Raw genomic sequence first — 12172 nt, 5'->3', positions numbered from 1 at the left:
GCTGCATTCTTACGGTTGTTTTGAAATGGCAAAAAGTTGAATGCGTCGATTTTTAACCAACTGGTGGACACCACAGGCAGGGATTGCTTTCCATCAAACTAAATATATACATCTCCATTCCTGCTGCCTGTTGGTCCACATAGCGCTATTTGTAATTTTCTGACAAAGGGGTGGAGGGAGGGGTGGAAGGACTCGGGGGGGGGGGGTCACAGACAGCTGACGCTCCGCCGCGGAGAGCTGCGCCTCTCTGTGCGCATCTTCATTCCCGGCTACAAGAGGAAAGGTGTGCACACTGTCTGTCCCATCCTCGCAACTTCCAGGCGACTCCTCTCCGATTTGACTTTTACCACTTTATCTACAGTGTAACAGCATCGGATGTTGTGCTCTCTAACTTCCCGCAGCTTTACTGACATTAAATTCGGTGCTCAACAGCCGAGGAGAGACGGTGAATTTACTGTTAATGGAAGACATCTGAGACGGAGGGCTTATTCTGCCCACTCATTAATTACCATGTCCGACACCGCTGAAGATTATGGATGTACTGACAGAACATCTGTTTGGCTTTACTAAACTACCAGCACTTAACTGATGGAGTTTAAAACCACTTTCCCTCCTTTTGAACTTGTAGTTCTCAAGTGATGGACGGCAGAAAATCGACAAGGACTTTCGCACCTGATTGTGCAGCTCTTGCCAACACATGAAAGGAAGAAACATGTTTCCTCTGGTGAAATCCCGGAGCTTATCAGACAGCAGCAGGGCCATGGGGATCAGAAACGGGACAAAAATCCAACGTCACGCCAAACCCATCTCGAAAATATATTTCATTTTTATTCTGCTCCTGCTCATTTTCACCCCCAGAGTGGATTCATCGTGGTGGTGAGTGACATCTTTGATATTTACATCAGTTTTAATTACAAATTACGATTCTTATTATTATTTACTTTTTTTGTCAAATAGATAAAGATCTCAGCAAGTGTAGAGAAAAGTTCAGACGCGAACATGACGATAATAAAAGCAAAATTTTACTCTTAAGTGTACTCATTTACTCTTAATTTTTCCTCTGTCAGGTATTAAAACAGAAAATCTTTTGTGAAAAAGGCTAAAAAAAAAGGGATCTAACTAACTCCCTTCTGCTTACTTGACAAATATGATGTAAAACGCTTATATTAATTCAGCTGATTTTTTCTTTTGGCAACAAACCTTCAAAACTTCGTCCACACTTTCATCTTAGTTCACCTCTGCATGGGAATGCTAGTGCTGATGTGGATTTTTTTGAAACATCAATGCAAAGTGAGATGTTCACCACACACCACAACAGTGTGTGTCATGTGTCTATGAAGATTAATGGTGTTGGGGGGAATCTCCCCTATCCATCCATCTTGGCCAGAATAAGGGGCAGGTGCAGGCGCTGGTGCATGAATAAATGCCCCTTGATGATTTCTCTTGAGGTTTTAAATGCCCCCCGCCCCTGCCTTCTCAATCCCACCCACCTGAAATAGTATTTGTTGTGTGGCAGGTCACACTTACAGAAATTGTATTTGATGTGTACTTTTTATTTGACTTTTATCTTTGAATTATTGCCCTGCACCACAAAACAGTTAGACTGTGTTTTACAAATGGATTTGGATTAAAAATGCACGCTTTCTAAATAATATAACGAACTGCAAATTCCCAAGAAAGCCAAATGTATTTGTTACACAACTTGCCATTATGTAAACCCGTTGCTGTCTCATGCAAAAAAAACTCATGAAAAGCTGATCACAGAGAAATTCCAGAGACAGAGAGAGAGACAGAGCAGGAGAGGCTTGGAAGCTTTGTGTCCAGATGATTAATACCTATTTAATCCTGGTTTGGATTGTTAGGATCTATTTTTAACCATTGCGATAATTTAGATGAGCACCATGTGTCTTGCTGCACGGGAACCCATTCCCTCTCTCTTTCTATGTGTGTGTCCTCTTGGAGACAGTCAGGGGTCTTTTGACACAGCCGGTATGTACGAGACAATAAACACAAGTAGTGCTTCTGCTCTGCTTTACTGCTCAGGCAGATAGTTGCAGTTAGAACGGGACTGGGACAGCCATAACGGGAGTGGAAACTGCCTGCTACGTCCGTTTCTGTCTCGGTGGCCAGGCGACACAAATGTGGCTGCGATTAGGGACTATAATGATATCCGGATGGAGAGTGGAGCGTGCAGGCTTAGAGAGGGAGGGAAGAGGGGGGGCTGTGCCTGCATATGGTTGATCTGTGAGGCTAGGAGGGAAAGGCCTGAGCGGTCACTTGCACTGTAGATGACTGTCCTCATGTCCTGTTGATAAGAGACCCCCCAGTGTCACAATACCACCAGCATGTGATCCGCCCTTTAAAGAGTTGCTACAAAGTGAGGGATTATGTCTGAATAGAGCAGGAGGCAAAGGCCTGTCACAGAGAAAGAAGTGCTTTTCACTGAACGTGAGGAATTTAATAATCTCCTCTACATCCTGAATATCTGAGTCTCAAGTGGACAAGGGTTGTGGTGCTAAGAAAAATAGGTGCACTGTAAGAACAATCAATAGTCTAGATTTAAGGAAAAGTGCAACATTTTGGGAAATATGCTTATTAGCTGTTTTATGGGAGTTATGTGCCGGATCATTTCTTCTACCCGACCACTGGTCCTAACCAAGATAGTCCAGCACACAAACCTACAATAAACCTACCTTTTCATTTTTACATGTTTATGTAGAGATTAAACAGACAAGTGTCCAACTTTGCCTTTAAAGGGTACTCCAGGGATTTAGTATTGCACTTCCACAAAGTTGTAAGACTTGGAGAGACAGATTAAAAAATTAAAGCAAAAATCAAAGCAGCAGAGGCTGAGATGTCCTGACCTTTAGTCCTCAGAATGCATCAAGCTCCAAAGATACTGGATCCTTCATTAACCATAATGCAACTCAACAGTCCTACAGCAATTTCAAGATGGAGATATAGGGAATTTCTGACAGGTGCAATATCTCCCACCTGGTGAAAACAATTACAAAAAAGTCAACAAACCACTGGAAACATGGCAAAACTGTCATTGCTGACAGTTACAGTAACCACTACAAATAACTCAGCAAAAGTACCTGATTTAGGCTATTGGTGTGAGTAAAAAGTTAGCAATGCTGGCAACGATCTCAGAGGAATACGAACACTCCCAATGGGTTTTCCCATTGTTGCCATTCTACCGACACTGCCCGATTGCTGCATAAGACCAAGCTGAGATAATACTGATGACATCATCAATGGTTATTTTCTTACAGTTGACAGACGACCATATACTGTACACCTTTAGACCGGCTAGTGATAGTCCCTCATGCTGAGCAAACTTAATGTGTAAAATTGGTGCAGTGTCCCTTAAACTTTTCATCATCGATACTGTGTTGGATCTATGATTGCAGGTACATCGGCGCGCTGGGTGCTCGGGTGATCTGCGACAACATTCCAGGCCTGGTGAACAAGCAGCGGCAGCTGTGCCAGCGGCACCCGGACCTGATGCAGTCCATCGGTGAGGGAGCCAAAGAGTGGATCAGAGAGTGCCAGCACCAGTTCAGACACCACCGCTGGAACTGCAGCACGCTGGACCGGGACCACACAGTATTTGGCAGGGTGATGCTGCGAAGTGAGTCTGCACATGTGTGACTGGGATTTCTGTCCTTGGGTTCTCTGTATGTACGTGGCAGTGGTTGTTTATGTCAGTGACACTCGAGTTAATCATCCTCTTAAATGTCCCTGCTGTTACCAGATAAGCAGAGAAATAATAGGTGTCTTTATTAAATCAACTTTGCCTTGGAATACAAACAGAAAGAGAAAGTGTTGTGAGTTTTTTTTTTACCTTCTCTAGAATGAGTGAAGATTGGGAAAGTGGATGTTCTCTGAAAACAAGTAGCAGATCACCACACTGGTGATGTATAAACAGTAATGGGAGATGTAAATATTTGGGTAGATGGTTCTGGCAGCCAGACAAAGCTTTACTCCCTGACATATCGCCTGTGTTCTGCTTCATTGCGTGAGCAGGAATGAGGACGGGAGGTGGGTGGGAAAGCCAGACCAAATAACCCCCAAAATCTCCTCTTGCCTGAAATGAAAACATAGCCCAGTGACTGAGAAAGCTGCCATCTGTGCAAATTAAAAAGGTGAAAGGAGAGTCGGCTGGACTGTAATGTTATAGCAGACATGCTGCTACCTCTGTCTGGACCATCCACCATAAATGGACTGATTTCTATGCTCCTGCTGTCTGGAATATACTGGAGAAAGGCTGCTTTCCTGAGCAGTAACACTGTGAACTAAAAGAACATCTTGAATCTTAGCAAAGAAACCAATGTGGTTTCTGACAACGTTTACGACACTCACCCATCAAATATAAGTAGCAGTAAAAACAATTTTCGTTGATATTGATACCTTATTTTCTGAAAGATTTCATTGCAACACCTCTCTTTCCTGTGCACCAGGCAGCCGAGAGGCAGCGTTCGTGTACGCCATCTCTTCAGCAGGAGTGGTCTACGCCATAACCAGGGCCTGCAGTCAGGGGGAGCTAAAGATCTGCAACTGCGACAGCCAAAAGCGAGGACGAGCTAGCGATGACAAGGGCAATTTCGACTGGGGTGGATGCAGCGACAACATCAACTATGGCATAAAGTTTGCAAAGGCTTTCGTAGACGCTCGAGAGAGAATGGTGAAAGACGCTCGAGCACTGATGAACCTGCACAACAATCGGTGCGGTCGGATGGTGAGTGGCTGCTGTAATGTTAACAAATGAGCTTCAGCACCATTCTGTGTTGCAGTAGAGTCATTTAGTCATGTAGACATGTAAGCTGTCCTACAGTAAGATACTATTAGAGACAAGAGCACCACATTTTAACACAGTTTACCGTCTTACACTGAATAGACCCTGTCAACAATTTTGTGATTTAATTTAACAGAAAATGTTATTTCAAGTAGGCTTGGGCCATATGAAAGTATACATTATACTGGGGGTTTTCTTTATACAGTGTCTATCAAACATCCCTGTGATCATTCCTTTAATTAGGCAATCTTGAGAATCAAAATCAAAATTGAAAAGTTTGCATCAGTGTGATAAACTACATTTATGTGTCAGCTATTCTTGACTAGATTGCACAAAAATAGATTATCCAATAGGTTATTTTATCTGCATCATAACCAGGGCTACAATTAACAATAATTTTCAGAATTTCCAGAAGATTTACTATTTCAGTATTTTAATATGAATATTGCAATATGTAAGTAAATATGCCAGGACAGAAAATTAGCAATGTAAACCACCAATAATCTCAAGTGTTGCACTGTTTTAATTGTGGACTTGATTTAGCTTTTAACAGACACTCCAAAATTAGATCAAATCTCCTAACAACATACATATTAAACTTGCATTAGTCAGTAGATATAGTTTTAGGTGACAAGCTGGGCTGTTTCAAAAAGTCTCTGGAGGAAAAAAAACAAAAAATCCAGTCAGAGTAACGGCTGATCACACCTTCCTTGTCATGGGCAACTTCATAGGCTTAACACCCTGTCACCTTTGACCTGTGCTCTAGGCAGTGAAGCGCTTTATGAAGCTGGAGTGCAAGTGTCATGGGGTCAGTGGCTCCTGTTCTCTGAGAACCTGCTGGCTGGCAATGTCTGACTTCAGGCGAACTGGAGACTACCTTCGCAAGAAGTACAACACAGCCATCGAGGTGACCATGAACCAGGACGGGACAGGCTTTATGGTGGCTGACAAGGACTTCAAGGGAAGCACCAAGAATGAGCTGGTGTATGTCGAGAACTCACCAGATTACTGTCTCATGGACCGCACAGCAGGTGGGTGAATGAATGAAGAAATTGTTTTTTGTCACCAAGAAGTATGATTGTGTCTTTAATTAAAGGGAAACGATTAGGAGTTCCTTGTGAAGAGTGAAAATTTGAATTGATGCTTTATAAGCACAGGGACATAAAATCCAAAGGACAAAGGGTGGCTGTAATTTTACATGAAGATATACATCACGTTCTCAACTTCGTTTTCTTTTTCAATTTTGATTCATTTTTTTTTTAAGTGTTATCTCACCCAAATCATACACACTAAAAAAAATGTCTTATGCTACCCTTTTGGTGTGTAGTCATGCTAAAGTTTTGAGGCATTTCTGATCTTAAAAATCCAATAAATACATATCATCCTTTATTTATTTTTTACTGTAAACACATATCATATCATTTTTGGTTTAATAACAAATAAACTTGTTTATGAGAATTGGGATATGTACTGAGCAGGACACTTTCTCTCTCCACTCTCTGGTGGACAAACTATGTAAAGACTCCACTATTTCTATTTTTTTTTTTTTGTTCTGGGGTTTCTTGGTCCTTACATATAATAAAGGCCAGTACCACTGCGCGATAAGTCAATATCAACAAACATACTGGACCAATTTATTGCTTGGGCTCTACTACTTGAATTCTGCCACCATACAAAAACATTACAGGTTATCAGCACTTGTTTTGTGGCTCTTAAAGTACCCAAAACTTATCTGATAAATTGAACAACAATCTCTCTTAATAAACATGAAGTTCCTGTCAGACCTTCCTACCAACAGATTTCTTTAAAAGCTATTTGTGTTGTATATGGTAGAGAAGTCCCAAGCCAATCCAAAGAATCATACTGGGGCCAATGCATGCATAGTTAAATGAAATTCAATATTTTTCTTCAGGGTACTCCGTTTTTTCTCATTAGCAAAATTCAGTGTACAAAAAAAATTCATTCAGCACTCGCCGTTTCTTTGAACGATTAAGTGATAACGTCTCTGGGAGCTGATCATATCAGCTGTCACTAATGAATGTAAATTTATGTGTAACAAATTAGTAACCTGATGTTAGGGCGAAATGAAACTTGGCTGTTTTCAGGTTGAAGTTCTCTCTGCAAGCCAGCGTCTGTACTCTGAAGGAAGAACCTCCACTCTGTAACACCACTGTATAAATGCGAGTAGGCTGAGTCATACGTCTTCTCTAGTTTAATGAGCTAGCTGCTTGCATCACATCAGTTTCAGAAGTTGCATTCTCCAACTTTCATTTATATCAATCTGCATATAGGTGAATAAAAGTATTATATTACACTCCTTATTGAGATATCCAATATTGGAGGTCTTGGATAGGGATCAGGGCCAAAAAACTTGATCAGGAGGACAGCCCTATGTATGTACCTATGCATACTTTAATTGTGTTTTATGATCAGTAAAACATCACCAGCCTAAATGTTAAAATTTAGTGAAGCATTTTTCAGCTTTCGTTAAATTATTATTTTTTTTAATATAAAAACATTGCAACACCAAATTTCCAATTTTCATTTAAAAGACAATTGAGTATATTGTCATGAGATAAGTCAAACAGGTGGTTGATCCAATGTCAGTTTTACAAAATCAACAAGAATCAGCGACTCGTCCACTAAAGGCTTGCATTCCTTTACAGCTTAAAGTTCAGTGATTTGACCTCTAACATCTCATTTATTACCTAGTTTGCTTTGTTAAGCTCTGTCTCTCTCCACCGATCCAACCCCTTCCATCGCGCGTGAATGAGTTCTCTACCTCACTGTTAATAGGTTAGGTAAAACAGCATAGTGCGTATGTGCACAGCAGACATGATGGTACTAACTGATCGGGTTCTCCCACTCTTTCCCTGCTGTTAGCTTGGTTGCAGCTTGACAACTGAGGGGTAATGAAGGTGTGTTCACTCAAAAGAAAGACAGGCTTTCCTTGTTAAAAGGTGATCTTAAAATAAGCTTATGACCCTCCTCACCACTAATCTCCATTGTATAGGAATTCACAGCCTAAGGATACATGCAGGCTTATTTTTCAAATCCTTCCTTTGGTCAGTATTAAGCTCCACTCCCTAGAGCCTGAGGGGAATATCTTCTCTTATCCTTTTCTCTTTACTTCAAGGATGCTCTGTTATTAGACGTGGCATCTGATCTTGGGCCTAAATTTAACACCTGAGTACTTGGACACCTTTGTGTTTGACTCTGAGACTATTCTGTCAACATGTCTGGAAGCCAATACCCAGCTGAAGAGTGTGGGAAAAGTGATATTTCACTTTGGAAAAAACAGTTTTAGTTCAGCATCAATATATCCACTGGTGTTCATAAGTGGTCAACTGCCAACATTCGCAGTTCTGGACTTCTACATTATGTCATCACTGGAGGTGTTCCAAATGGAATTAAGGTGAGCCAATATGTGTCAAGGACAACCAGTAAACAGCCACTGAAGAACAAAGTGACTATAGAGTTACCACATGTGAAATAGGAAAGATAAATGTCGTTCTCGCAAGAAGTGAGTTCCAACTCCTTTAAAGCTGCACTTACCAATGTTTTTATATTATAATTGGATCAGATAACACTGTGTAATGTTATTTAATCCAATGACAATCTCACCCAATCCTGCTGTCCCTCTTGCCCCCTTTTTTTTTCTAGAACAGCAGTGGAATGACCCACCCTACTCTGTCTCTGATTGGCCAGTACTTGTTGCCTTCATTGGTTGGGTTAGTTAGGATTAGGCATAAAGAGTGATGACTGGTTAGGGTAAGACTATCAGAGTCAAGTCAACTAGAGGCAGAGTAGGCTAGGTCCCCATCCTAGGTGGGGGGGGGCTAGCCTAGCCTGTGCTTATGTTGCTTCAGATCTGCTGGATGTGTACTCAAGGCAAATGTTAGCTATATGAACTTCATCATAAGTCAATATTGCGCTTAGTCTGAAATTTACAACTTTGTCTAAAAAAAAATTGGGGTTTATGTAAACAGGGCTTTCAGCCATGAGCCAATGTCTGATCTCGCCTGTAGATTTTGGAGGATATTCCCTTTGGTTGGTTATGCAGTCTTTAGGTCTTGACTGTTCTCTCTCAGTCAATTTCTATACTAGCCTAGCTAATTTCAGTGTTTTTAACATAATATTTTTTTTTCCTCATTCATTAAAAAACAACAAAAGTGCCCTAACAATTACTTTGTTATATTTACTTGAGTCTGTTTAGTTAGTTTTGGATTAGTTTTGGAGGGTTAAGTTTAGGGTAAATTGATGTGTAGTTCAGGGAAAAATTGTATTCATTGTTTGGCTTGTTTAATGTTTTTGTTTTTACAAATCACCAGAAAAAAAACAAATATTCATTTTTTCTATTGATGCTTGTGTAAGATAAGGATTTTCTCTGTAGCACAAATATATACATATCTTTGCAGGCTCCCTGGGCACAGCAGGCAGAGTGTGCAACAAGTCCTCTAGAGGCACTGATGGCTGCGAGGTCATGTGCTGTGGGCGGGGCTACGACACCATGCGTGTCAAACGTGTCACCAAGTGTGAGTGCAAGTTCAAGTGGTGCTGCGCTGTTGAGTGCAATGACTGCGAGGACGTCGTGGATGTTCACACCTGCAAGCCTCACAAGCGACCTGATTGGTTGGACATAACCTAACGAGGAGACCTGCCCAATCACAGTTTCCACTGACTCATTAACCTGTGCGCTAAAAAACTGCATTTTATTATGGGATATACATTTGGCATCTCTTAACTGTAATACCTCTGTCTTTTGATCAATGGACACTTCCTGGAGCAGAGATTCACAGACCTTGATGCTAAACTGGAAATTAGACCCAGTTAACTGATCGTGTGCTGCTTTAATAAGTGTTTCTAAGAACAATTTGTTGTGCTTTTTTAAGACAAACTTTGGATCTTTGATACAAAATGGCTGAATATTATACTATACTGTTGTAAATGCACCATTGGTTAATGCAGAGATATGAGGTAACGTTTATGTTTATTATGTAAAGACTGTGTGTAATAGTAATATTTAGCCTGAAGAGAGCAAGATGAAGAAAGATGGAAAGATCTTTGGAGATACTGTAAAAACACTGACATTGTATCATTTAAAATGATAATCATGTCGTTGTATGGTACTGCAACAAATCATACAAAATACAAAAAGACAGTTGCTGCTAAAAAGTGCAACTCTAATGAACTAACAAAAAGTCAAAAGGAGCTTAACTAAAGGTTCCTGCTATAATAAAGCCAGACAATCACACTGTGAACACAAATGAACCACAAACAGGAGAACAGGCAAGGACTTTGAGATACAGTGGCAGCATAAAGTGCTGCAGAGCAGAATTTTAGCAAGTTCTCGGGAGAAAGAGGACACACCGACAGGAAAAATGAAGCTGAATATGGACTTTGGACTGTTATCTGAAAGGATCACCTTTTTCATACAGTATCCCACACGTTTGACTATCTGATTGGTCTAACACATTCTGGCTGTGTTGCCTTGTGGAAAACTTCATACTTTCTACCTCTGGTTCTTTGTCTTTGTTTCCATTTTTTGTTTCAGCGGTACACTGACAGCTTTAAACAATAGTCCTTAGGCCATGTTCAGACGGCACTGCTTAAAAACAACAGACACCCCTCATTCATTTCAATTAGGCCACTGCTGCAAAAAAATGTAGAGATGTCCAGTAAAAACGTTGGATCTGTCTTAAGTTTTGTGGCAACAGAATGCATTTTTTCAGGCAGACACTGCGTAGGCTGATCATCTACATGCAAGTGCACATTCAGTACAATTTACTTAATGTGAAATTCTGTTTACCTGATGATCGACATGAAAGAGGATAAAATTATTTTTTACATGATGACTTTCCAAAGTTGTCAAATTCAATGTCAGAGTATTACAAACTGCTGTGCAGTGATTTGGTGTCTGATATGTCTACAAACTCCTGGATTTATTATTTAAAACTGCCCTTTGTACATCCATACATACATGAGTACCTTAAACAACATGCCCCCACCAGCGCAACTCCCACACTGCTTTTTTTAATCTGAACATCTGGTTAGCTAAAATACCTGCAGCCTTTGTTGTTTGGAAAGATTTGGCTTCTAGCAGTTTCTCATGGTCATAGTTATTTCTTAATTTTAAACAAGAAGCATTCTTGTTGTGATGAATGTTCATGATGTCGGTAACTTATGGTGGCACATGGAGCTCATTTTTAATTGGTTTAATTGGTTTTTAATTAGCTTCATTGCTGCCATCTTTCAGAGACACCGCAGCTGTGTCTCACGGTTTACGCTGCTGATAATGTAATGCTTCTTCCCTTAAACTACAAGGCTTTTGTACATAAAATAAGTGTCACAACATTTAAATGCTGCTATATTTTCATAGATCCTAACAAAAACTGAACCGCAAGATATGTACTGTAAGCTGGGGATCTTAATCATACAGGAAGATATTAAAAAGTTTCTGCTTTCTGCTTATGAGAGCTTAAATCTGTAAAATGTCCTAAGCTGATTTTTTTTCCCCCTCTTTGCTTGCTCCTCATTACAAAGCCCAGCAGAGCATGTTTCTTCTGTCATCGTATTGTGACAGAATGCAGTCTTAAGCAACTGTGCTTTCAGTCCTTTGTGTGCATATTCACTGGCTCTGACTGCTTTGTAAGAAGTGAAGTATTTCATGAAACTGGGCCAAGCCGTTGCAGAAAGAGCAGAGAAGTAGCTGCAGACCCTGAATTTGACTTTTAAACATCTGGTAATGCAGCCAGACATCATGTTGGGCCACTGGAGACACAACCCTCAGAGGGGTTTATAGATCTAAATGAATCTGACAACAAGCTGTGGATGCTGAGAATCAACACATTTTTTCAAGTCCACGTAATGAAGAGGGGAGCCAAAGTAAAGTGCTTTGAACAAGACCAAATGACACACCATGTCAAACGTTCACAAGTCAAAAGTTAATTGCAAACAAAGGAGCCTGTTTTTAATGTAAATGAAGAGTATGTTGGCTGTGTTTTTATTAAAGATTAGAAAGGTGAGAGCTGTTCACACACAGCGGGGGCAGACCTGGGCCTGTGCTGCTCTGGCCCTCAAAAATTCATATTTCAATTCCCCAGTTTGGCTGAGCATAAGAAAGCACACCACTGCTGATTTCAGTCAGTTATGAAATTTAACATTTTATGCCTAAATCCACATTGGAAACCACTTGGCCTGCTCTGATCTGTACTATGGATTTATAATGGTTGAGGGTGAATGTTGTACATGAATTCATGTGGGTCTAGTCAGACCACCAAAAAAACATTAAAAGCTTTGATTTTCAGATGTACTGTAGTTACATTTCAGAAAAACTAAAAATTATGTACAAAGAATTACAAAAAAAAAAACTTT

The 12172-nt window shown here is 40.4% G+C and overlaps 1 protein-coding gene across 1 annotated transcript; it reads left to right on the top strand.

The window, feature by feature from the left end:
• Positions 1-282: 282 nt before the first annotated feature.
• On the top strand, positions 283-11960 carry LOC121611692 (protein Wnt-2b-A-like). The gene is made up of 5 exons (XM_041944360.1): positions 283-876; positions 3414-3634; positions 4464-4741; positions 5565-5829; positions 9217-11960. The coding sequence occupies exons 1-5, from the start codon at positions 698-700 to the stop codon at positions 9444-9446; spliced, it is 1173 nt and encodes a 390-aa protein (XP_041800294.1). The 5' UTR covers positions 283-697; the 3' UTR covers positions 9447-11960.
• Positions 11961-12172: the final 212 nt, after the last annotated feature.

This window comes from Chelmon rostratus, chromosome 2 (assembly GCF_017976325.1).
Source record: "Chelmon rostratus isolate fCheRos1 chromosome 2, fCheRos1.pri, whole genome shotgun sequence".
Lineage (NCBI taxonomy): Eukaryota > Metazoa > Chordata > Actinopteri > Chaetodontiformes > Chaetodontidae > Chelmon > Chelmon rostratus.
Note: the sequence above shows the minus strand (reverse complement) of the source record. Positions and strands in the feature narration are given on the sequence as shown.

Coding starts and splice junctions, on each gene's coding strand:
- LOC121611692 (XM_041944360.1), top strand. CDS start 698: ATGAAAGGAAGAAACATGTTTCCTCTGGTGAAATCCCGGAGCTTATCA. Junction 877..3,413: donor AGAGTGGATTCATCGTGGTG/GTGAGTGACATC, acceptor CTATGATTGCAG/GTACATCGGCGCGCTGGGTG. Junction 5,830..9,216: donor TCTCATGGACCGCACAGCAG/GTGGGTGAATGA, acceptor ATATCTTTGCAG/GCTCCCTGGGCACAGCAGGC.